At 64.0% G+C, this 23,877-nt stretch overlaps 3 protein-coding genes across 8 annotated transcripts; 2 read left to right on the top strand and 1 right to left on the bottom strand.

The window, feature by feature from the left end:
• The first annotated feature begins 737 nt into the window (after nt 1–737).
• DNPEP (aspartyl aminopeptidase) lies at nt 738–5,755 on the top strand. Of its 3 annotated transcripts, none has more exons than XM_061370259.1 (15): nt 738–806; nt 939–1,014; nt 1,093–1,181; nt 1,256–1,369; nt 1,704–1,829; nt 1,932–2,062; nt 2,427–2,511; nt 2,969–3,076; nt 3,303–3,380; nt 3,734–3,817; nt 4,085–4,245; nt 4,395–4,434; nt 4,799–4,900; nt 5,153–5,320; nt 5,640–5,755. In XM_061370259.1, exons 1-15 carry the CDS (start codon nt 801–803, stop codon nt 5,688–5,690), a joined length of 1,419 nt encoding a protein of 472 aa, XP_061226243.1. In that variant the 5' UTR covers nt 738–800; the 3' UTR covers nt 5,691–5,755. The 3 variants fall into 3 exon arrangements, with proteins under 3 accessions (XP_061226243.1, XP_061226244.1, XP_061226245.1); XM_061370260.1 differs by lacking the exon at nt 5,640–5,755 and adding an exon at nt 5,487–5,507; XM_061370261.1 differs by lacking the exon at nt 3,303–3,380.
• Nucleotides 5,756–6,541: 786 nt separating this feature from the next.
• PTPRN (protein tyrosine phosphatase receptor type N) lies at nt 6,542–17,940 on the top strand. The gene is made up of 23 exons (XM_061370258.1): nt 6,542–6,711; nt 8,368–8,418; nt 8,600–8,713; nt 8,951–9,056; nt 9,189–9,387; nt 9,570–9,894; nt 10,091–10,207; nt 10,321–10,400; nt 10,483–10,775; nt 11,247–11,333; nt 11,450–11,529; nt 11,742–11,806; nt 14,012–14,224; nt 14,345–14,554; nt 14,645–14,792; nt 14,913–14,986; nt 15,275–15,352; nt 15,487–15,606; nt 15,696–15,862; nt 16,838–16,891; nt 17,008–17,072; nt 17,178–17,251; nt 17,334–17,940. The coding sequence occupies exons 1-23, from the start codon at nt 6,609–6,611 to the stop codon at nt 17,403–17,405; spliced, it is 2,895 nt and encodes a 964-aa protein (XP_061226242.1). The 5' UTR covers nt 6,542–6,608; the 3' UTR covers nt 17,406–17,940.
• Nucleotides 17,941–18,120: 180 nt separating this feature from the next.
• Nucleotides 18,121–23,877, bottom strand: DNAJB2 (DnaJ heat shock protein family (Hsp40) member B2). 4 transcript variants are annotated; one of them, XM_061370255.1, is made up of 10 exons: nt 23,690–23,871; nt 22,375–22,464; nt 21,278–21,387; nt 20,808–20,861; nt 20,555–20,674; nt 20,303–20,392; nt 20,066–20,171; nt 19,889–19,959; nt 19,445–19,660; nt 18,121–18,516 (listed from the first exon to the last, which is right to left on the bottom strand). In XM_061370255.1, the coding sequence occupies exons 2-10, from the start codon at nt 22,437–22,439 to the stop codon at nt 18,506–18,508; spliced, it is 843 nt and encodes a 280-aa protein (XP_061226239.1). In that variant the 5' UTR covers nt 22,440–22,464; nt 23,690–23,871; the 3' UTR covers nt 18,121–18,505. The 4 variants fall into 4 exon arrangements, with proteins under 4 accessions (XP_061226239.1, XP_061226240.1, XP_061226238.1 ...); XM_061370256.1 differs by having other exon boundaries at nt 20,555–20,671; XM_061370254.1 differs by lacking the exon at nt 18,121–18,516 and having other exon boundaries at nt 18,523–19,660; nt 23,690–23,877.

Below are 23,877 nucleotides of genomic sequence, written 5' to 3'. Positions count from 1 at the left end.
CCCCATTTTGGGGTGACCCTTACGCACCCAGTGCCCAGAATTGGGAACCACTGTTTGACCATCCCTAGGGAGCCCATCCCTGCCCCTTGTCTCCCACCGACCCATCCCTCAGCTCTGCCCTGGCTTTGGCAGGCACCAGGTTTGTCTGCCCAAGGCCAGAGTGCAGGGTGTGGGGTGCAGGGTGCAAAGTACATGGTACGTTTAGGTTTCTCACTAAAAGCAAGACACTGAGATGCTGGAGCGTGCCCAGTAAAGGCCAATGAAGCTGGTGAAGGGTCTGGAGCACAAGTGTATGAGGAGTGGCTGAGGGACCCAGGGGTGTTTAATCAGGAGAAGAGCAGGCTCAGCAGGGACCTTTTAGCTCTCTGCAACCACTTGGAAGGAGGATGGAGATAGGAGGTGGCTGGTCTCTCCTCAAGTAACAAGCGACAGGGCAAGAGGGAACTGCCTCAAGCTTCTCCAGGGATGGTTTAGATTGGATATTAGGAGAAATTTCTTCACAGAGAGGGTGCTCAGGCACTGGAACAGGGGAAGTGGTGGAGTCACCATTCCTGTGCAGATGAGGCCCTCAGTGACATGGTTTAGTGGTGGCCTTGTCAGTCCTGGGGTAATGTTGGGCTTGATGATCTTAAAGGTCTTTTCCAACCTATTTGTTTCTGCGGTTCCTCGCTATAGACTGAATGAAGAGCGAGGCGCAAGGTGCAAGGTGTGCTCGGAGGGTGCGCACTCTCGGGCCGCCTGGGCGCATTCCTCCGCGCCAGCAGGGGGCGCGCGGTGCGGGGCGGGGCGTGGCGGCGGCCATGCAGGTACCGGGAGCGGGAGCGGGCGCTGGGAGAGCTGTCCCAGGGGCCGGTTGGGAGGGGGGTCCCCGGGCTCTCAGGGTGTCTCTGCCCGGGGTGGGGGGGTGCTGGTGCTGCCGCTGACGGTGGTGCCCGCAGGGCTCGAAGCAGGCCGCGCAGGCGGCGGCGCAGGAGCTGGTGAAGTTCGTGAACCGGAGCCCCTCGCCCTACCACGGTAAGGAGCGCGCCCGGCCCCGCTTCCTCTTCCTTCCCCTCCCGTCGGCGGGGCCCCTGACGCCTCTTTCCCCCGTAGTTGTGGCCGAGTGCCGCAGCCGGCTGCTGCAGGCCGGCTTCCAGGAGCTGAAGGAGACGGAGCACTGGGAGGTGCGACCGGCGCAGAAGGTGAGCCCGGCTGGGGCGGGGAAGCGGCGGGGCCTGGGGGCGGCCGGGGCTCACCCCTTCTCCTCTGCCCGCAGTACTTCGTCACCAGGAACTACTCCACTCTCATCGCCTTTGCCGTCGGCGGCCAGTTCCAGCCCGGGAATGGGTTCAGCTTGCTGGGGGCGCACACCGACAGCCCCTGCCTGAGGGTAAGGCTGACCAGCTGGCTGCCTGCCCCCTGCACTGGAGCCTTTCTGGTGCTTTGCAGCTTCAATCCACAAGAAAAACGACTCCGACTCCCCCAGTGCCACATAGCACCAGTGCTAGCTCCCTACACACATGGCCACTCAGAGCAGGCCATGCTGACCCCTGCGTTGCTCCACCTGCTGCCATCGCCTCAGTGTCCTGTCCCACAAAGCCCATCACAGCACTCAGCAATGGCCATATTAGCCATGAGATTCTGGGTGTGCTCTTCCTGGTCCCAACCAGTTACCCAGCCCTGGGGCTTTGCAGTGCCAGTGTGACCCCTCTGCTGTCATCCAGGTGAAGCGGCGCTCGAAGCGGGGGCAGGTGGGCATGGTGCAGGTTGGTGTGGAGACCTATGGAGGGGGCATCTGGAACACGTGGTTTGACCGTGACCTCACCGTGGCCGGGAGGGTGATCATAAAGGTGAGCTGATTTGGGGCAGGCGCAGTGGACTAGCTGTGGGTCTGTGACTCCCACCCAGAGTGAGACCTACTGCAACCTCAGCCACCCCTCCTTGTGTTTCAGGACCCGGTCACAGGGCGCCTGGAGCACCGCCTGGTACGTGTGGAGCGGCCTGTCCTCCGCATTCCTCACCTGGCCATCCATCTGCAGCGCAACATCAATGAGAGCTTCGGGCCCAACACTGAACACCACCTGTAAGGCCTGCCTGGGCCCCGATCCTTGGCTAGCCCATGGGAAGGCTGAGACCCAGCTGGGGCAGTGCCCAGCCTCAGCTCTTTCCCTTTGGCAGCTGCTTGTCACAGTGGGGAGGTCTGCAATGGCTTTTCTTAGCCCCGTAGAGTTCTCCCGGGAGATGCTTCCAAGCTTGGGACTTGGGAAAGGACCCTGGGGTGTCCTAAGGTGGCACAATAGATACGTGCCTGAAATGCTGTGTCCTTGCTCCATTTGGTGTGGCAGTCGCCCCCTGGAGGAGCAAGGCAAGCACCACCGGAATGGTTGGTTGTGTGTGACCCAACACGTGAGCAAAGCCCTGGGAGCTAACAGCACGTCTCCCCACAGGGTTCCCATTCTGGCTACTGCTGTGCAGGAGGAGCTGGAAAAGGAGGTCCTCATGGAGGCCACACCTTGCGATGCTGCGTCCCAGGTGAGTCGGGTGTGAAGGACTAGCAAGGGTGCTTGCTAGGACCTCACACTTGACACCTTTCATTTCTAGCCCTCAGGGACCTAACAGCAGGTTCCCCTTCTCCCCATGGACTGCTGGTATACTTCCACTCTGCCCCAGCGCTGGGTACTTCACTTGTCTGCTCAGCCATCAATCCCTTCCCACCCTGGCTTGCAGCCATCCTACAGAAGAGGGTGCAGCCCCCATAAAGCTGCCACAGACACCCTGGGCAGGGCAGGGAAGGGTGCAGAGAGCCCCTGTTTGTGCACTGCCATTGGCCCTGGTGTCCTGTGTGGTGTGGCAGCTTGACCGTGGGACATATTAGTATGAGGGAGGACCAGGCCAACCTGAGTGCGGTGTGGGACAGCTCTGCCAGGGGAAGCAGGGGGTTTCCCTGCCATCCACTGCCTGCCCAACGTGAGCTCTGCTTTCTTCCCAGGCAGAACGGCACAGCCCTGTCTTGCTGTCCCTGCTCTGCCCCCAGCTGGGGGTGAAACCAGAGCAGATTGTGGAGCTGGAACTATGCCTGGCGGATACGCAGCCAGCGGTGAGTAAGGGCAGGAGCTTCCCTCTGCCTGCATGTAGCCTGCAGGCTGGCACTGCACAGGTTTTACCTGGCACGCTTCCTTTGCCTGGGGCATTCCAGGGCTGGGAGCTGAGCACAATGAGTGGAGCCAGCTCCTGGGGGGCAGAGAAGAGGGGCTGGAATGGGGACCCAGTGGCAGGTACTGTTTGGTGACCCAGCCCTGCTCCTCCTGGGTCTCTGCCTGCAGACACTGGGTGGTGCTTTTGAGGAGTTCATCTTCTCCCCGCGCTTGGACAACCTGCACAGCTGCTACTGCGCCCTGCAGGTGAGCATGAGGGGAGAGGATGCTGGAGGCCACAGCATGGCCCCTGTGCACCCTGGCTTGCCTTACTGGAGCCACAAGCCAGCCTGGGGCTCTGCAGTGAGGTGTGTTCCTGTGGCATGGGTCTGGCCTGCTGAAGGATCTGGGGTGGGATGGGGGCTGCCTGCTTTTCTGGGTGTGTGGGGTTCCCAGCAGTACCCAGTGGAGAGTCCTGCTCTCACTGGGCAATGTGCGTGTCCAGAGTTCCATTCCTTGGTGCTTTGTGCACTGCTGGGGAACTTTCTACTGCCTCACTGATAAGCTTCCAGGGTTGAGGTGGCTCTCAGGCTGGTGTCCTTTCTCCTGTACCCCTGCAGGCCTTGATTGACTCATGTGCAGCACCCTCCTCCCTCTCCCAGGAGCCCAACGTGCGTCTCATTGCACTCTATGACAACGAGGAGGTGAGTGAGGAGTACAGCAGTGGATGGCTGGCATGGGGAGGGGCTCCATGTTCTTTGCTCCTCCCTAATCATGCCTAGCATGAGATAGATCCCAGTGGGGCCAGGGTGGGGGTTTTCTTACACCCCCTGTGGAGCATGGCCTAGGCAGGGTGTGGGAAGCACTGGGTATGGTTGGAGGCTCCTCTGCTGGCTTTGGGGACCCCCATGTGACTCAGCTGATCCTGGGCTGCTGCAGGATTGTGCTGTTCTGATGGTGGTCCCTGGCAGGTAGGGTCAGAGAGCGCACAGGGCGCGGAGTCCCTGCTGACGGAGCTGGTGCTGCGCCGGATCTCAGCATCACCGCAGAACCTGACAGCCTTTGAGGAGGCTGTGGCCAAGTCCTACATGATCAGTGCTGATATGGCCCACGCTGTGCACCCTAACTACGTGTGAGTACTGAGCAATGCGGTGAGCCATGGCAGCCTCCCCTGCCAGCTGGGGGGGGCCTGTCCCGTCATTCCCCAGGGATACAGACAGGAGTCCTTTTTGCAGCAGGGAGGGAGATGTGTAGCGTGGAACTCCTGCTTCTCTTTTGCAGGGACAAGCATGAGGAGAATCATCGTCCAGCTTTCCACAAGGTGAAGGCAAACCTCTGCTTTGGGTTGGGCTGGGAGCTGTCTGTCTGTCCTGCAGTGCTGTGAAACGTTCAGCCACTCCCTGGAGCACAGCCCTGGGGTGCAACTCAGTGGCACTCAGATGGGAAATGTTTGTTCTACCGCACAATTTGGCCATGCTGCATGTTAATCACATGGGACCATAGCCCTGACCCTGGAGCCCTTCCCTGCTCTGAGCTAGTCCCTGTCCCCATGGATCACCAAGGGAGGGGAGAACAAGCTGCTGGATGGGGGCTGGACAGCACTGCTTGGGCACAGACAGGTGTTTCCAGAGCCACTGCTTATCCCCAGTGCCAATCATGGGCCTGTGGTGCCTTCCCTTGTGCAGGGCCCCGTCATCAAAGTGAACAGCAATCAGCGCTACGCCTCCACTGCTGTCACCGAAGCCATCATCAGGGACATTGCCGCCCGTGTGGGTGTCCCTCTGCAGGTGAGTGGGGCTGGGCAAGCCCTCCATGGATGTTAACTACTTGGGCCACAGCCCTGCCCCTGGGTGCAGTTACTTTGTCCGTCCACACTTTTCTGGGGCTCCAGGCCTGTCTCGGGGAGCATGTCCCATCTCTGGGGCATTTTGCACCTGGTTTGGGGATGGTGCTGCTTTCCCGTCCCAGGTTGCCTTCCTTCAGGCCTGGGGGAGGCTGTGGGCAGCCTGGGGAGCTGCTGAGGCCATGTCCCCATACAGGAGTTCATGGTGCGCAATGACACGCCCTGCGGCACCACCATTGGCCCCATCTTGGCCTCCCGCCTGGGGCTGCGTGTGCTGGACATCGGCTGCCCGCAGCTGGCCATGCACTCCATCCGGGAGATGTGCTGCACCTCGGGCGTGCTCCAGAGCATCACTCTCTTCAAGGTGAGCCCCAGCTTCCCTGTCCTGCACTGAAGCCTCCTCCCTGCTGCTCTACACCTTTTGCATCCCCATGTCCTCATCCAGCCCCCGCCTTGGGGCTGAGCCCAGCCATCTCAGCCCTCCCTGATGGCTGCCGTCCCCAAATGGTTCCTATGGCAACCAGCACTAGCCTTGAGTCAGTGATGGGTTTCTATGGCGACGCGGTCCTGCTCTCTGCCTGTTGTGATGCCTTGCGTGTGTGTAACCCGGCAGAGAGCCACAGCCTGTCCCCCAACCCCATGCTGCCCTGCCCAGCACACCCTGACAGCTTGTCTCCTTCCAGGGCTTCTTCGAGCTCCTGCCGGCAGTCAGCAGCAGCCTCGTGGTCGACTGAGCACAGCAGGGAGGGAGGGAGTGGCTGGGGCTCAGCCCTGGGGCCATTAAAGCTTCTCTGCCTCACCAGCGAGTGATCTCTTGAGTGCAGCTGGGGCTGGGGGTGATGCATGTGGGGGGAACACCCACAGCTCCCATTTCTGCCCTCCCCAGCACCGTGTTGGGTGGAGGGTACCAGGTGTCCTTTCAAGCAGGCAGAACACAGCCTGCCTTCCTCCGGGAGAGGCAGGGGGAGGATGGTCCGTGCCTCCTGCAGTGCTGGGGCTGCCTCCATGCCCAGGGGAGTAGTGGGGGACTGAGCCTGCCCTGCCATGGCCAGGAGTGTGGAGGGGATCCCTGCCTGGTGCTGTCAGCCCCAAACCTGCAGCTGCCTGCTTCTGCCAGGGCCCTGCCCAAACCCTCCCAGTGCCTTGGGTCTGCTGCTCCCCTTCTGCTTGCACTAGGTCCGTGCTGCTGGGTGGGGGTGTGAGGGTGTGGCCCATTGCTAGCTGTTCATTGGTGTCTTCTCAAGGGCGTGGCCTGCACAGGAGCCAATGGGACCGCAAGACTGGGAAAAGGCAGGCGGTGATTGGTGGGGGCGGTGACTGGCAGAGGCGCTGCCGGCGCGGAGGCGCACCCCCGGGGGGCGTGGCTCGCCTCCAGGGAAGGTTGCGATTGGCGCAGTCCTCGGACGTCTCCCCCCGGGGCGCGACATCATTGGCCTCGCTCGATAACGGGGGGCGTGAGCCCGAAGTGGGGGGAAAGAAACTCAGCTCTCTGATTGGTTTCGGTCAGAGGGGCGTGTCGCGGCGGCAGTGGGCCGTGTCCCATTGGCGGAGAGGCGGCGGTGGGCGGGGCGCACGGCGCGGCGGGGCGCGGGTTGGCGGCGGCGGCGGGGGCGCGGCCGGCGGGTGCGCCATGGTGCGGCCGTGAGCGGAGCATGGGGCGGCGGCTCCTCCGAGCGCTCTTCTGCCTTCTCCTCCTGGCCGGCCGAGGGCTACTGTGGGACGGCGGCGCCTCCGCTACCGCCACCGCCGCTCACGGTGAGACCGGGGCCCCGGGCAGGGCGATGTCCCGAAGGGTGGGGGCGTTTTCCCGGAGCGGCTGCAGGGCAGGGGGTTCCGCGGCCGGTGCTGTTACCGCTGCCCTGGGTGCTGATACGGCCGCAGCGTCAGGCCTGGCCCAGGTGTAGAGGGGGAGAAGGCATCTTGGTACCAGCACGGCGGATGCGGGACTGGCACCGGGGGGCGCCTCTCTCCCGGGTCTGCTGATGTTGCTACTGGCCCCGAGGCACCTCGGCGGCTGCGGACTTGCTGACGCCACCGGGGCCGGTGGGACGGAATAGGACCAGGGCGGTTCTCGCTCAGACACCCTGCCCGGAGCAAAGCCGGTGTCTGGGGCAGCCGCAGGAATGGAGAACCGCAGGTAGAGGCCCCGGGCGGCGGCTTCCTCCGGGACCCCGGCGCTCTTTAGCCGCCCTCCGCCGGCAAGCACGGCCCGGTCCGGGACGCGAGGGCGGGCTGGGGCACCTGCTCTCCTCCAGGTCGGCCCGTGCGGTCTCTCCCCGGGGCTCTCGGTTATCCGGGTGCCACGACTGGTAGCAAGGCTGCAGCCCCCCCGCACGGCACGGCCCCGGTGGCTGCCGCTGACTCACTACCGGGCGCCCGAGACTGCTGCGTCCCCTCATCCTCCGGCGGGCCCAGGAGCGCTGGGACGGGTTCGGCCGCACTGCAGAGCCCCGCCGCCTCCGAGAGCAGGCAGGAACGGCGCCGGATCGGCTGCGGCCGAGCTCCGTCCTGCCCGGGGAAGCCTCCCGGGATCGGGATCGGTGCCGCCTCTCCCGGCGGAGCTGAGCGGAGCGTCCCGGCGGGAGGCTGCTGCGTCTCTTCAGCACCGCGGACAGCGCCCGCCCTGCCCCGCCGGCCCGGCCCCCACCCGCCCCTCCCGTCGGCGCCCGGGTGTCCCTTCTCGGTAGCGGGGTCCTGTACCCGAACCTGCACCGGCCCCTGCCCCGGGGGACTGGCCCCTGGGTGGCCGGGTCTCAGGGACCTCCTTCCTCACTTGCCCCCTTCCCCCGCGGCGGGCTTCGGGCCCCTCCCTCCCCTCCCCCCGGTTGTTTTCTCGTTCCTTCCTTGCCATCCGGGGCTGAGTCATCGCCTGCTGCCGTCTCGCTGCTGACGGTCTTGGACCGAGACGGGGGGGGAGAGAGGAAGGGGGAAGCCGCCCCCTGCCCAGGTGCTGCCCCCCGAAGGGGATGGAGAAGCAACCCCCTCCCGCTGCATGCCTGCCTTGGGGCCCCCCTCGCAGGGAGGGTGGATCCCCGGTGTCACAAGGTGCGGGGCTGTGTCCCTGCCTCGTAGTGCCTCATGTAGGGGGGCAACAGACACGATCTTGTGGTACTCTGCCCCCTCAGCCTTCCCTTCCTAAGTGCTGGCACCCCAAAAAACTCCAGGCCTCCTCCTGTCCTTAGAGTTAGACAGGTTCTGCATGAAGCCCCCATCTTGGGTATGAGTGGGAGAGGCTGGCACTGAGGCCCTGCCTGTGGCTACCAGGCTGTGGCCCCCCATCACTACATTGCACCCCCTTGGCACTTCCCTGGGGGAGTGGGGGTCCCCAAGCAGCTGGTGATGAGAAAACTCCACTGTAGACCCCGTTGGGCACAGTGCTGACTGGCCTGTGTGTCTGTCTGTCCGTCCCAGGCTGCCTGTTTGACCGGAGGCTGTGCTCCCCCCAGGAGGTGTGCGTGCAGGGTAGGTGTGCAGGGATCCCTTCTTCCTTCCCAAGGGGATGGGGGATGGTGCAGGGCTGCCTTACAGGTGAATTGGGGTTCAATGTGGGGGGGCCATGGCAGGGAAGAGTTGGGACCGTGTCCAGAGACTCCCACCCCAGGGGTGTTCATCCATCCAGCTCCACTGCCTCCCTCTCTTGCAGATGGGCTGTTTGGGCAGTGCCAGGTGGGCTCTGTGCAGGACAGACCCTACTTCCAGGTCACCTCTCCTGTGCTCCAGCGCCTTCAGGATGTCTTGCGGCATCTCATGGCACAAGGTGAAAAGGGGGAGTGCGGTGGGAAGGGGGTGTCAGGCAGCATTGCTGGGCGGCACTGCTGGGGTCCTACTGCCCCAGGGGCCAGGCTGGGCTCAACTGGGGTCCAGCTGATTCTAGCAGGAGCAGTGACAAACCCAGGCAATGGGACACAGGGTCAGGACATGATGGTGGCCTCCCACGTGCTCACCCCATGGTCCCCAGGCCTCCTCTGTGTCTCACAGCCTCCTCCCATGGCAGGGCTCTCCTGGCAGGATGGCATCACCCAGTACGTGATCTCGCAGGAGATGGAACGCATTCCCCGCATCCGCCTGCCTCCCTCACTGGAGCCAGGGGCCAGGGACAGGTAGGGCAGTGCCAGCCGCTGGCCTACGAGCAGAGCAGCGCAGGACAGTGAGGGCTTTGCCCTTCAAATGGGGTTTGGAGGGGGGACTTCCCCATACCCAGGGGAGTCACCCTGGTACTGTTTGCATCCCAGGCTCCTGCCCCTCCGTGGCTCCCCCCGGCGAGCTCAGCTCCCCACGGACCCAGGCCTGCCCACAGCTCAGCATCTGGGGCACCCCCCGCCGCTGCTGCCATCCCCTCTGCTGCAGCGGTACCTGGAGCACCTCCTGCTGCCCTCCCTGCCCCAGCTGGGATATGAGGAGGCTCTGCTCAACCCCTACTCCTACCACAAGGTAAGCTGGGGGGCAAGTGTCCTTCTCCTAGCTGGAAAGGTAGAGACGGGCAAGGGGCTGCTGCACTCCCCACATCCTCCTTCTGCCGGTGCTGGGGTAAGCCCCACCTCTGGGGTGCCATGCCGTGGGGTGGCAGGGCCCCTGTGCCGTTTGACCTTGGTGGCTCTGTGTTTCAGCTGCAGTTCGGCTATCAGGACAGCGCTCACCAGCTCCCTGGCGCCTCGGCCAGGCAGAGCCCTGAGACCTCCTCGCTGCTGGGCCGGGTCCCTGCCCAGGCTCTTTTTGGGGCCGGCCCTGCACCATCCTATGGTGGGCAGCCAGGAATGGATGGGGGGCATCTCTTCCAGGACTTGGGTATGCTTTCCCTGCCCAGAGAGAAAGCGGGCCGCCCCGACCCTCCCAGCACCAGGCTCCAGCACAGCTTGCGGCTCACCAGTGACTACAGGGACGTGGAGGAGAAGGAGCAGCCAGCGCCCCTGGCTTCCCAGCCACCCCCTGCACAGACAGGTACCGTGCTCTCCAGCCTTCATCCCCATCCTGTCCCCACAGCCGTCTTCCTTGTAGTGCAGACTCTCCCTTTCTTTGGCTTCATGCCCATGAGTGATGTATTCCCTTAACCACACCTGCCCCAGCTGATGCATCCCCAGCCCATGGTCACTGTGCAGGTGCACAGCATCCAGCCTGATGCTGTGTTGTGTTACAGATGCTGCCCTGAAGAGACTGGCCTCTCTCCTGGCCAGCTACGGCCTGGGGCTGCCAGAGCTGAGCCCTCAGCAGCTGAGCAGCCTCTCCACCCTCCTCCAGCTGCTCCAGAGCTCTGGTGAGTGGCTCACAGGGACTGGCAGTGGTGGGTGCCCGCACGCCCTGTTCCAGGGTAGGGAGTGCTGCCCTTCGGGGTGCACGGTGCAGGACCTCTGTCTCTCTCCTTCCCAGGTCTCGCTGGCCCTGAAATGCCCACAGTGAAACGGGTGGGTTTGCAGCAGGGTGGTGCTGGAGGAGGTGCCACAACACAGGTGGGATGTGGGGAGGGGGTGGGGGGGCAGCCCCCTAGGGCTCTCCTCAGAAGTCCCAGTTCCTCCCTTTCTCTCCCTGCAGGTGATGGAGAGGGGCATGCAGCACGGAGAGCAGCCAGTGCCCCCCTCCTCCACAGTGCCAGCCCCCAAAATGCCAACCAGCAGCACCCCAGGGGATGGGCTGAGGGACAGGGACAGAGCAGTGTCCTCGCCAGCCCCTCAGGCTGAGCCACAGCAGGGACCCAGCGAGCAGGTGCTTAGCCCCGGGAAGCCAATTGTGGTGGAGAAGAAGAGCTACACGGAGGCGAAGGATGGTGGGGTGCAGCGGGGTACACGACCACCGGATGAGTATGGCTACATCATCACAGACCAGAAGTGAGAGCTGGGGGTCAGGAGAGGGGTGTGTGTGTGTGTGTGTGTGTGTGCAGGGTCTGTATCCCCTCCATGCTGGCTGTCATGGCTCCACATGCTTGGCTGAGCCTGTGTGGGTCTGTGGTAGGGTCAGCTCCCCAGCCCCTCTCTACCCATCATCCTTATCCGACCCCAAAACCTCCCTCACCTAAAGCCCAAGCCAAGGCCAGACCTCGCTGCTGCAGGACGGGATGCTGGGGTGGGCTCAGCCACATCTGTGCACCGCTGCCTCTGTGCAAGGGGGAGGTATCAGCTTACCCCCATCACCACACATCCCCATGCTCTTACCTCCTGCCACCCTGACAGCCCGGCAGCCAGCACAGCCCTTGCTGCATGCGCAGGACTCCCTGAGCTTGCTTGTCCCCCTTCCTTGGCCATGAGGAGCATGGGCTCTCCCCTTGCGCCCAGCTCCTCACCCTGCCACTGTCCCCACAGGCCCCTGGGGCTGGCTGCAGGCGTGCGGCTGCTGGAGCTCCTGGCCAAGCACCTTCACCTCTCCACGGCCAGCTTCATCAACATCAGGTGAGGGCAGTGGGGCCGTGGGGTCCGTGCACAGCCAGGAGGGAGCACACTGTGGTGGGGTGGGGATGGGGGCTGTGCTTCTCGCTCTCATGCTGTGTCCCCCCCTTCCCTGGCAGTGTTGTGGGTCCCGCTCTCACCTTCCGCATCCGGCAGAACCCCCAGAACCTCTCCCTGTCAGATGTGGCCAGGCAGGCTGGTGAGTCGGGCAGGGATCGCCTGGTCCACTCCTCCCCTCCTTGAGGGGTGCCCGGGAAGTGGGGGTTCCCACCATAGATCCCACTGCCCTTGGCTGAACTGGAGAGCTGGTGTGCAGTGGGCACCGCAGGGAGTACCCCTTGGCTCTGTCTCTGGCGGGGGTCTCTTGGGTGGGGGCAAGTACCCCTCTGAGCATCTCCTCTCTGTTCACAGAGCAAGTGAAGGCAGAGCTGGAGGCTGAGCTGGGCCTGAAGGTGGTGCAAACAGGAGTGGGAGAGGTAGGAACGACTGTGCCCATCCCTTGGGGCTGGGGACAGGGCTGGGACAGAGCAGCAAGTGCACTGTGCCCAGCCCTGGGGTGCGGGGGTCTTCATGAGCAAGCCTACCCCGTGGGTCTGTGGGGCAGTGAGGAGCAGAGGGCTGTGTTTGGGCTGCTGTGCTGGAGGCACAGGGGTTGAGCAGGACAGCTCCAGCTGCCCCTTCCACCCAGCACGGTGATGCTGCCTGCGCTCACAGAGCACTCTGCTCTTCCCAAACAGCTCCATAGGGTTTGAAGGCGGTTTGGAAGAGCCTCCCCGAGGTTTCCACCACCTCCATCCGTGATCTGGGGCTGCGCTCTGCAGGGCTCGTCCTCACCCTCACCTCCCTCCAACCGGGCACCCCAGTGCCAGGCTGTGCCAGGGAACCCTAGAGACCATGGCTAGGCAAGCAAAATGCTATCATGCCCCCAGAGAACAGCAAAGCAGCTGAAGACAGGGATGGAGCAGGAGCCATCTGCTTGGAGAGGGGCACCCCCTCCCCATGCTCCTCTGGGGACCCCAGGAACAGTCTCTTGGGAGAAGGAGTGGGGCTGCAGATGGGAAACTGAGCATGGCTCCTGTGTTTGCAGTGTGGGGAAGGGAAGTAGTGGAGCTCATCCCCAACGGGGGGGGTCCCCATTTCCCACCCTCCTGCCTTGTGACCGTAGCTGTGGGCAGGGAGGAAGGAAATTGGGACCTTGGAGGAGGAGGACGCCGTGGAGAAGGGGTGGCCTGGCTAAGGAGGCAACCTGTCATCATCAGCAACATGTGGAGCGTTGCTATGGCAATGGCTTTTGATGTGGCAGGAGCCGGGAGAGATGGCAGAGATAACAGGAGCTGGAGCTCAGAGAAGGCTGAGGCAGCTTTGTGAGCCCTCTTCTGCATGGACCTCCCCAGTCTAGACCAGCTTGTGCTTTACCCCCGCCCTCCCCTTCCCAGGCTCGGAATTCAGTGGCACTGGTGGAAAACCTGGGGAAGAAGGGATGTAGAGAAGCAGGGGGAGAGCAGGACCCAGGCAGGCCTGTAAGGGAGGTCCCTTCTGCCCCCAACCATCCTGACCTCCTCAGACCTGCTGACACCTTCAGGGCTGCAGGGTTCATCCGGCTTGGGGAGTCAGGAGGTGCTAGCACTGATGGATACCCCTGGCTGCAGGGCAGGCTGGGGCTGGGAGCAGGCAGCAGAAGGGACCCCAGTGGTGGGGGCATCCCCAGGTGAGGATGATGATGATGACGTAGGTGATGACGATGCAGTGTTCCCCCGGTAACCTCATCGGGCTTGTAGCCAATAGAAGGCCACGGCAGTGAGGTAATGCTCGGCTCTGGCACCTCATTGGGCACAGCATATTTGGTGGTGGTGATGCCCCAGCATCCCTGTGCTGCCCTAGGACCCGGCTTGAGGGTTGACAGCATCCTGACCACCAGCGACTCTGGGACAAGGCCTTAGGAGGGGGTCCCATCCAGCAAATGCTCAGCATCATCCTGTCCTAGCATGGGACTGGCACAGGTTGGGTGTCCCTCACAGCCACCCTGAGGGCACTGCCTGTAAGGTGGTAGGGGCTGCTCTGTGTCCCAGATGGGGAGAGTGACTGGGAGGACCTGTCTCCCAGTCACCAGGATGGCACCAGCCCTCTGGCAGCACCAGCAAATCCCACTGTGTCCTTCCTTGGAGCCTTGGCTGCAGGGAAGAGCCAGCCCAGGTTAGGGAAGGTCCCTGGGAGCTGTGACCACTGCCCTGGACCCAGCGCTACAGTGGTCCATCATCTGCCATAAATCCCCCGGGCTGAATCTGGCCCTCATTGACTTCCAGCTGGGCATGATGCCACTTAACCTGAGCAACATGGGGCTACTGCCTGCCCTGGAGGGGACAGCTCAGGCTGGACCTCACATGGGGAGCAGCCCTGCTTTCTAGGAGCAGGGGGAGCAGCAGGTTTCTGTTGCTTGGCCTTAGCCAGGCTCAACCCAGCACCAAGGATTGTGAGCAACATCACATGCAGCATGCAGGTGGGTGCGCTGTGTCACCCCAGTGACACCCAGCACTCCAGTGACACCAGCTCTGCACCCACTGAGGATGCTGGGGCAATCAGTGCCGCACCGAATGCCCTTGCTCTGCTTCAGTATCCCAAAACTCCAAGTGTGACGCAGAATGGGATGCCTTCCACTAACCCTTGCTTGGCTCTGCCCCCAGCGCAACGAGGCCGCTGCCTACTCACGCCCATCCCGCTTCGGGGACGGCTTCCATACGGTGCTGCTGACCTTCATTGTGCTGGCCTGCGTGGCAGGCATCGCCATCGCAGCCTCCGCAGCCTTCTGCCTCCGGCGCCACGCCAAGCAGCGGGAGAAGGAGCGCCTGGCCGCCCTGGGGCCTGAGGGGGCTGCCGACACCACCTTGGAATACCAGGTAGGACCCCATGGGATGCAGGACCCTGCAGGATGCAGCACCGCTGCATCAGCATCACTTGGGGCTGCCCTAGGGCAGTGCCGTGGCCAAGGGACAGGGCTCTTATTGGGGTCCCCCCAGGAGCTGTGCCGCCAGCACATGGCTGCCAAGTCTCTCTTTGGCCGTGCCGAGGCGTCAGCAGCACCAGCGGAGACCTCGCGGGTCAGCAGTGTCTCATCCCAGTTCAGTGATGCCCCGCAGCCCAGCCCCAGCTCCCACAGCAGCACACCCTCTTGGTGCGAGGAGCCCGTCCAGTCCAACATGGACATCTCCACTGGACACATGATCCTGGTGAGCCGGCTTGCTGGGGTGGCAGGTTCTCTCCCCAGCCCCCCAGGTACCCTGCTGGCTGCCGGGGTGACCCCTGCCCTTCTGCCCCAGGCATACATGGAGGACCATCTCCGCAACCGGGACCGGCTGGCCAAGGAGTGGCAGGCTCTCTGTGCCTACCAGGCTGAGCCCAGCATCTGCTCCATTGCCCAGAGTGAAGCCAACCTGAAGAAGAACCGCAACCCTGACTACGTGCCCTGTGAGCATCCTCAGTGGCCAGGGACCAGCTTCCAGGGCCCTGGCAGGAGGGTGCTGCAGGGCATGGGGATGCCTTGCTCCCCCAGGCACTCACCACAGCTCCTGGTCTCCATTTCCCCAGATGACCATGTGCGGATCAAGCTGAAAGCTGAAAGCAACCCATCCCGCAGTGACTTCATCAATGCCAGTCCGATTGTGAGTAACCACCTGGGGCTCCTGCCCTGCCACCCTGCTCTGTGATGTGCTCTGTGCACAGGCAAGGCTCCCACTCTGGGGTGGAGCTGGACTGAGCTCATGTATCTGGGGGCTACATTGCTTGCCCTGCTGCTCAGATGTGGTTAAAACCCATTTCCCTCATGGCTCTGGCACCTGAACCTCCCTCCCCAGCCCACCCATCACCCCTGGGGTATTCCCCAGCTCCCCCTGGTGTCACCCACCCCTGCCTGTAGAGCATGCAGTCTGACACCCCCTTCCCCACTCCAGATCGAGCACGACCCACGGATGCCAGCATACATCGCTACACAGGGGCCACTGTCCCACACTATTGCTGACTTCTGGCAGGTGAGTGTCACCCAGCAGTGCCAGCCCACCGGGGTCCTTCTGTGTGCTGCCCACCAGATGGGTCACAGTGGCTCGGCCCCCCTCCTGCCCTGCACCGTCACCCTGTGGTGACATCCACCGTGCCTTGCCGGCAGATGGTGTGGGAACACGGCTGCACCGTCATTGTCATGCTGAGCCCGCTGGCCGAGGACAGTGTCAAGCAGTGTGACCGCTACTGGCCAGACGAAGGCTCCTCTCTCTACCACATCTACGAGGCAAGCGTGGCCAGTAGCCTGGGGCAAGAGCATCCTCCGGCCCCCTGTCCCTTGAGTGCTGATAGCCACGGGCTGCCTCTCTCGGGCAGGTGAACCTGGTGTCGGAGCACATCTGGTGCGAGGACTTCCTGGTGCGCAGCTTCTACCTGAAGAACGTGCAGTCGCAGGAGACCCGCACCCTCACGCAGTTCCACTTCCTCAGCTGGCCGGCCGAGGGCATCCCCGCCACCACCCGGCCCCTCCTGGACTTCCGCAGGTGAGCGCCCCCGTGTCCCGGGGAGCCAGCGGGGCTCCCAGCCGGGGGGGGGGCCCATGGGCGAGGGCAGCGTTGCCGCTGTGGTCGGGGTCGGGGCTGCGGCATGGACCGGCGGGGGGGGCAGGAGGCTGCCGTGCATCGGGAGGAGCAGAACCACCCGGTTGCAGGCAGCTCGGGATAAGGCTCAGCAGAGCTTGGTGGGCAAGAAACCTCCAGCTGGCGTGGGGGACAGCCAGCCTGGCACCTTCCGCAGCCATGGGTGCAAGAAGAAACCTCTGGAGCCTGCCTTGAGCAGCTGTGTCCCATCGCTCCCCATGCCCTAGAGCCAGCAGCAGGTCTCCAGCTAGGGGAGGGGGCAGCGGGGCTGGGACTGCTCCCAGGGGGTGTTACAGGCAGTGCCTACTTGGGTCTCCGGGTCCCTGGGTGGCGGTGGGCTGGGGGCTGGCCAGGGCCCCTTAGGGCAGCGTGGGTTCCCCCAGCACGTCGCCCTCCTCTCCGCCCTGCTCACGCTCTCTCTGTCTCTCTGTCTGTCCCTGTCTCTCTCTCGCAGCTGCCGGCGTCATTTTTGTGATTTGCAGCTAGTAATCTGGCTCCAGTTGCATAGTCACAAAAGTGATCGTTGGCAGCCGTGCCTGCTGCATGGAGCATGCTGGGAGCCCCACCGGCGCCTGGCCCTCCGCTTCGCACCCCACCGGACCACAGCTGCTCCCCTGGGGTCATGCCACTGCTCCCCTGCCCACGCTGGGCACCTCAGGAGCTGGGCTCTTTTCCTTCCCCAGCCCCATTCCACTCATGGGCCCCATCCCATGCCCAGTGCCGCTGGGGAGGCAGGAGGAGCCATGTGCTGGACCCCCAGGGCCACATCATGGGGCGCCCACTGCCCCCTTCACCCCAGCTCGGCACAGCGAGGGGCTCGTAGCACAGCCTTGTCTCTGGCGTGGCAGGGCACTGACCTGCTCCCTCTTGTCCTTGCAGGAAGGTGAACAAGTGCTACCGGGGTCGTTCCTGCCCTATTATTGTGCATTGCAGGTACCTCTGGGGCTGGCTTGGGGGTGCAGCCTGGGGGTGGCTGCAAGACTGGGACCTGCTGGCCAGGACCAGTCCCTGGAGCTGGTCCCCCTGGTCCAAGTGTCTGTGTCTTGCAGTGATGGTGCAGGCAGGACTGGAACGTACATCCTCGTTGACATGGTCCTAAACCGAATGGCCAAAGGTAGGTGCAGGGCAGCACTGCTTCCCCCCTCTTCTGGGGGGTGGCAGGGCCATGTGCGCCGCCTGTGACCCCCCCTCCTAGCACCTTTCTCACCCTCTGCCCCAGGGGTGAAGGAGATAGACATAGCTGCTACGCTGGAGCACATCCGAGACCAGCGGCCTGGCATGGTGCAGACCAAGGTACCCCCAAACTGGTGCTCCCCTCCCTCCCTCAGTACACCCCCCATTGCTGGGCTGACACGGATCCTCATGCCCCCTCCAGGACCAGTTTGAGTTCGCACTGACGGCTGTGGCTGAGGAAGTGAATGCCATCCTGAAGGCACTGCCGCAGTGAGGGCGAGGAGCCCTTCCCTCTTGTCTTCCCCCCTGGCCCCCCCAGCTTTGCGTGCTCTCCTTGCCCTGCCTGTGGTGCCCCTCTCTCCCTGTAAAGTGCTGTCTGTGCTGCTGGCTCTGTTTACCCCCCCAGACCCTCCCTTCCCGTCTCCCCGGGCATACATGGCTCAGCCCCTCTGTGCACAGGGCACCAAAACCATCACATCTACTGCCACCGCTGAGGGGACAGGGTTTGTGTCCCCTAGTCCCTGCACAGGAGAGGTCCAGCTGATGGTGCCGGGAGCTGGCTGTATGCCCCCAAGTTGCTCTCCTATCCCCCAGTCTTGCAGTCCTGTGTCAGCTCCCTGTCTGTGCCTGTGGAGTGGGCAGGGGTCCCCAACGGCTGGGGGCTACTGGGTGCAGGAGGGCCTGTCCCAGCCCCTGGTCCTCTCTGTGTGCTCCCACCTCGTCACTCAAGCAGAAGAGAAATTTCTAGAGAAATATAATTTTGTATCTTGGTGTGAATAAAGTTCTTGTGTCACGTTTGTGCAGCTGCAGCCAGGCCTGGCCTCTGCCTTTGTGTGTATGGGGGGCGCGGGGAGTCATTGGTCACACTCCCGCAGGACCACATCCCACACCCCACAACCACCAGACAAGCTCAGCAGGGACCCTCTGCCTGTGAAGGATGCGGGAAGGACCCCAGAGCCCCCAGCCCAGAGCCACCCCCAGGCAGCAGCTCCTGCAAACAGGTTTATTGACAGCTGTCAGCAGAAAGGAGCAGGGAGGGGGGGGCTACAGTGAGGAGGGGGGCAGAGCCCAGCCCCACTGGCTGAGCACAGCCATGCTGCCCCTCGCTGCCTGCCACCAGCACCCCCCCAGCAGCCTAATCTACAGCCCACCACCACCCTCCCCACCACCTTGTGGTGCCTGGGGCATCTCTCCCCAGCCCCAGGTATTGCTCAGCCATAAGCACTGTGGTGCTCCCCCCCACCGTGTCCCACGGAGCCAGAGGGTGCTGGGGAAAGGGGTGGCAGGGAGTGGCCGTGCAGGGACAAAGCGGAGTCCTGGCTGGGAGAGCCTCCATGGGTGAGCAGGCGTGCGCGGTCCCTGGGCGCAGCAGCCTCAGAACACACCTGGGGAGACAAGCGGAGGGGGGGACACAACGGCACCTGTGAAACCCTCCTTGGCCGGGGCTGCAGAGGGGCAGGGAGGGAGCGAGGAAGGTCCCAGGAGGAGGAGGAGAAGAGAGCCAAGGCAGGACTACAGCTGGAAACGCCGAGGGTGGGAATGCCTGTGAGCATCACTGAGGGTCACTGCTGCTGCTGGAAGCAGGGAGGCACAGTGCCCCCAGGCCAAGGTAGAGGGGTGACAGTGCCCTGCAAGGTGTGCAAGGCATAGGGCAGGGGCGACCAGGCAGGGTCTGCAGTGGGAGGAACAGAGGAGGAGGGAGTACAGGCAGGAGTGACAGCATCCAGAGGAGAGACAGACACAAGGCACAAAGCAGAGCTCACACACACACATCCCTCCTTGCAAGGAGGAAGAGCTCAACCCAGTACTTTCAGCACGGGCAGGGGCAGGCAGCAGCCAGGGAGGCAGTGCCTGGCAGCCCCTGTGTGTCTGCAAGGCAGGCAGGGAGAGAGGAGCAGGCAGAGCCAGGGCACACCTGCTCACAGGCATCCTGCGCTTCCAGAACCCCACCAGCGCCCCTCTTCCAGCCACCACCCCCGACTCTGGCAGCCCCCCCGCCCCAGGGTGCCACCAGCTGCCCACCCACCTCAGCGGCAGAAAGGAGGCAGGGCAGCAGAGCCCCCAACCTTGCTGGGGGAGGCAGGAGCCGAGCCCCACACAGCAACACCCCCGTTTTCTCTCCTTGCCCCACGGTAGGGGCACAGCCTCAGCCCCATGCTCAGAGGAGGGGGCAGTGCCACTGCTTCGCTTTGGGGGCAGCAGGTTCATGCCCCTCTGTGGCGGGGCTGCTGGCCCCTGCCACCTCCCGCTCCGGCCCTCCCCGGGTGCCGCAGGCTCTGCGGGAGGAGGATGGGGTGCCGGGGCCGTGCCCACCTGCTCGGTGGTGCCCCGCAGCCTCCATCTCTGAGAGGCTGTAGGCCATGGCCAGCTGCAAGTCCTCATCCTCGTCCTCGCTGTCCGTGTAGAGGCAGACGGGCGAGGAGCTCGTGGGCTGGCGCGGGGCGGGCGGCGAGGCGGGCTGTGCGCTGGGGAAGGCTTGCTGCTCGCGCCGGCTCAGCTCCAGCCCCAGCGCCATGTCGTCGGGGACACCTACAGTAACAGGGGCAGGGTATGGGGGTCCCAGCTGCTCCAGCTGCTCAGAGCTGGAGCAGGGCCCCATCAACTCTTGCCCACCCACTCTACGGCAGAGCCCCAAACAGGGCTCAGCCCAAAACCAAGCCTGGATGCAGCATCCCCCAGCCATCCCAAAGGAGAAAGGGCACTTGGGAAGTGTCACTGCCAGATCCCAACAGGTTGGTCTCCAGCGCTGCTTCTCACCATCGATGTGGATCGACTTCAGCTCCCCATCCTCCTCCACTTCCACCCGCTCCCGCCCGTTCTCGATAATCCTGCAGGCACACAGACAGAGAGTCAAGGGCCAGGCTACCAGAGCACGGCAGCAGCAAGGGGCAGGCTCCAAGGCCCACTGATGGGGAAGGCCGGGAGTGCCCTCACCGCTTGGTGGTGATGCGCTTGCCATTAACGAAGGTGGTGGAGGTGGAGACGGAGCGGAAGCCCAGCCCTCTGTTGCCACCAGAGCTAAAGGACGAGGAGAAGAAATCTGGAACAGGGAGTGACAAGGTCAGTGCCACAGTAAGGAGCACAAGGGAAGCAGGTGATGGACCCTGCCCAGGAACATGCCATGTTCTGGGACCCCCCCCAGGCCAGCTAGGGGCTGGCAGCGTCTCCCACCTGAGGATCCCGGGAAGGTGGAAAAGAAGTGACCTCCTCCGTGGTGCCGTGGGCCAGGTCCTCGCAGCTCAGAGAAGGGCAGCATCTCATCTGGAAGGCAGGGATCCTCCCCATCAATACCACCCCCATGGCTTGGCGAGCCAGGAGCAGGGCCATGTGGAGCCCCCACTGGGGCCAGCCATGTGCTCTGCGCCCAAGCCCAGTTAGAGGGTTATCCCAGAACCTGCCCTGGCCCCCCTGGCCTGCACACACCAAAGAAGTCAGCAAAGGGGTCTCGCCCGCCAAAGAACTCCCGGAATACATCGTGAGCGCTGCGGAAGGTGAAGGTGAATTCGGGAGCCCCAGCACTGGCCCCAGAGCCTCCTGGTCCTGCTGGAGGGAGAAAGCTCAGAGTTAAGGGGAGTCCTGGGGTGGGAAACCCCAAGGGGTACAGACCCACACCACATCTTCAGATGGGGCCATACCCAGCGCTGCACTGACCCCATGGCTCTGCTCACTCACTCACCTGCCCCCATGAGTCCGTCCTTGCCATAACGGTCATAGATATCGCGCTTCTGTTCTGGAAGGTGAAGGAAAGGGGCTGCGGGGAGCTTGCTGCCAGGCACAGGCAGGAGCACCAATGATGCCCCAGCCAAGGGAAGTACAGAACGGCAAAAGGAGGGGAGTGGCACGAGCCCCTGCTGCACCCGCACTGCTCCCAAACCCAAGTTGAGACATTGGGTGAGGAGGCGTGAGCCTCAGAACCACTGGGGAGACCTCATCCTGGAGGCCAGCGTGCCAGCATCTTCCAAAGATTGTTTCGAGGGATATGTAGGGAGGTAACCAAACCCCACAGGCCAGGCAGTAAGACTGGAGGGACCCACTGCATCTAGGGATGTCTATGGATGCCACCTGGGTGAGCCCAGCAGCAGGACACCCCAGAATGAGAAGCCCCAAGGGTAAGGGGACACACAGGACAGCACCACGGCCTCTTACTGTCCGACAGCACTTCGTACGCCTCGGCAATCTCCTTGAACCTCTGCTCAGCATACTCCTTGTTGTCTGGGTTTTTATCCGGGTGCCATTTCAGCGCGGCCTTCCTGTACCTGCACAGAGGGGCAGCAGTGGGCACACAGCAGCCCTCGGGCAGCGGGGCTCCCAGCAACCCTGCTCTGAGTCCACACCACTGAATCTGTGGGCACAAGCACTCAACAAGCCTGCTTCATGCAAGACCCTACAGCCTCTGACATCAAAGAGCAGCTTTCTGGGCTGGTCCTGCCTCCAGAACAAACATTTATGGCATGACCCTGTGCCTGCCTCAGCTCTGCATGGTGCTCACAGGTTTGCTCCAGAGCCTTCCTGGGCTCCACCATGGGCATGAATGGACCGGGGACTGCTGCAAGCTCCCAGTGATAAGCATCCCTTTCCTCTTGCCTGTATTTACCTGGGGTTAACCCAGCTGCACAACTTTTCTCACCCATTCTTAGGAAGCCACCCCCAGCATGGACCTCTGTTCCCCCAGGCAAGCTACCAGTCTGCACCTACTGTCCTCAGGTGATGCCTCACCCCGTTGAGAGCAGCAGGACCTCAGCAGGGTGCCAGGCAGGAGCTGCAGAGGGCTCTGGCCACCCCCCAGGGCTCCCCCACAGTGCCTGGGACACAGCATGCTCCTGCCAGCAGGGCCCATGTCCCTGCCAGGGCACACGCTGCTCCTTACCCTGTGAACTCCAGCCCCCCAACCCCGACACCAGCAGAGCCCCCACACCCCAGCCCTCTGTCATCCCCTCCAGCAGAGAAAGGACACCTCCAAACACCAGTGGGACCCACCTCCTACCTCCATCCCCAGCCCTGGCCTGAGAGCAGGGACAAAGGGACCAAACCCCACCAAGAGATGCCTTTGTGTGGCAGAAAAGCCCAACCCTGCTCTGGCCTCCGCACAAAGGAAACAAATGCCGGATTGTCCCCTCTGGAGCTGGGCCTTGTCGCCACCGGCCCCAAAGGAGCCGCTGCCTTGCTGGCACCGGGAGGAAGGGAGGACCTGTGGCTCAGGCTGCTGTGCCCGGTGGGCAGGGTCATGCCTGTCACCCACTTACGCCTTCTTGATGTCCTCAGCGGTGGCACTACGGCTCACCCCCAGCGCTTCGTAGTAGTCCACCATGACGTGTGGCTGTCCCGCACAGTTACTGCAGGGGGAAAGGCAATGTCAGGGGGTCTGCAGGCACAGCCTGACAGCACCAGGCATGAGAGAGCAAGAGCAGGCCCCCGCCCTCCCCAGGTACTCCAGTCACATCACAGGTCCCCCAGCGGCTCAGTACACATCCTACACACACCTCCCCAGCACCCTGCCTGCACCTTGGCCACGCACAGCCCCAGCCAAGACCCCTGGCTGCTGTCGCAGCGCTGTCCCACCTGGATCACCCCAACTTGCCCGAGCAAAGGGACACGGATCCTCGCTGTCAACCCCGCTCCTCCCCGCTGCCCCAGCTCCCCTCTCACCTTTACCCCTACCCCCACCCCCGAGGCTCTGTCCTTAGCAGCCCGCTAAGGTGCTTAGGGACTCGAGCGGATTAAGGGCTCAGCGGGGACCCCCCCCGTCCCCGGGCACGCCGGCGCACTTCAACAGCACGCCCCGTTCCGGACCGGGGACGGGATTGCGCTGCTCCAGCCCCGCTCCCCATAACCCCGGGGTGCCGCGCCCCCAGCCCTTACTCGCCCCCCGCCCGCGCTGACCGCGCGCATCAACTGACGGGGAGGGCGGCGCTGGCCCCTGCACTAGTACGGCACCAGTACGGCACCGGGAGCGCGACGGGGCGGTGCCGCCAGGGCCCGCCCCCCTGCCCCGGCCGTAAACACGGCCTCCCGGCCCGGCGCTGCTGCTGGAAGTTTCCGCTCCCACCCCTCCTTTCCCCCTCCAAGTCCTCCTCCGCCGCCACCAGCGGCCAGCGGCTCTGGGACACCGGGAGCGGCAGCACGGGAGGACGCCTCACCGGGCCGGCCCCGCTCCCCGGAGCAACGCTTGCGCCCCTCTCCCGCTCCCCCAGCCGCTCGGTGCCCACCTGCGTGCCGCAACCGACGCCTCCCCGCCCGCCCCAGGCCGCCCGCGGCCGGCGTCGCGCTTCCCCCCCCCTTCCCGAGCCGCCGCGGGGGCTGGAGGCGGGTTCCGTTGCCCGACGGGCGGCGGCTGCAGCCAACCGCATCCCGCCGCCGTGTGACGTCATGCGCTCGCCTGTCATGAGGGTGAGGTCATCGGGAGGCGCGCTCCAGCCGCCGGTCCCCGTCCGGTGCCCACCCCCCCCACCTCCGTTCCCCGCCCGCCGCTGCGCAGCGATCCGCTCCGGCCTTCCCCGCTCCCACGGCTGTGCCCGGGGCAGCACCGGCCCGGCGGGATGCGATGGGGTGGGCACTGACCTCGCTCGCTGTCCCCAGCAGTGCGGGTACCGCTGCGAGCACGCCGGCAACGGCCCTCCCCGCGGGGCAGTCCCCGGGCTCCGCTCGCCGTTGGCCTCCCGCCGAGTCAGCTGCGTGGCCGGGCACGGCCAGCGGGAGGCGGCAGCAGGAGGGGACAGCGGGAGTGACTCAGCGCTTTGCCCAGGCCG

The sequence above is a fragment of the Neopsephotus bourkii genome, unplaced genomic scaffold (genome assembly GCF_033783945.1).
Source record: "Neopsephotus bourkii isolate Nb327-2 ecotype Australia unplaced genomic scaffold, CSIRO-AGI_Nbou_v1 NB_1526, whole genome shotgun sequence".
NCBI classification, from domain to species: Eukaryota; Metazoa; Chordata; class Aves; order Psittaciformes; family Psittacidae; genus Neopsephotus; species Neopsephotus bourkii.
This window is presented reverse-complemented; position numbering and strand designations above follow the sequence as displayed.

What these genes read in the sequence shown, in the direction of transcription:
- DNPEP (XM_061370259.1), top strand. An exon ending in CCGGGAGGGTGATCATAAAG is followed by an intron (nt 1,830 to 1,931) that starts GTGAGCTGATTT and finishes CTTGTGTTTCAG; the next exon opens with GACCCGGTCACAGGGCGCCT. An exon ending in CCCAACACTGAACACCACCT is followed by an intron (nt 2,063 to 2,426) that starts GTAAGGCCTGCC and finishes GTCTCCCCACAG; the next exon opens with GGTTCCCATTCTGGCTACTG.
- PTPRN (XM_061370258.1), top strand. Translation starts at nt 6,609, where the DNA reads ATGGGGCGGCGGCTCCTCCGAGCGCTCTTCTGCCTTCTCCTCCTGGCC. An exon ending in ACCCCTACTCCTACCACAAG is followed by an intron (nt 9,388 to 9,569) that starts GTAAGCTGGGGG and finishes TTTCAGCTGCAG; the next exon opens with TTCGGCTATCAGGACAGCGC. An exon ending in CTGGCATGGTGCAGACCAAG is followed by an intron (nt 17,252 to 17,333) that starts GTACCCCCAAAC and finishes TGCCCCCTCCAG; the next exon opens with GACCAGTTTGAGTTCGCACT.
- DNAJB2 (XM_061370254.1), bottom strand. Translation starts at nt 22,439, where the DNA reads ATGGTGGACTACTACGAAGCGCTGGGGGTGAGCCGTAGTGCCACCGCT. An exon ending in CACCTTCCCGGGATCCTCAG is followed by an intron (nt 20,172 to 20,302) that starts GTGGGAGACGCT and finishes TCCCTGTTCCAG; the next exon opens with ATTTCTTCTCCTCGTCCTTT. An exon ending in GAAGTCGATCCACATCGATG is followed by an intron (nt 19,661 to 19,888) that starts GTGAGAAGCAGC and finishes CTGTTACTGTAG; the next exon opens with GTGTCCCCGACGACATGGCG.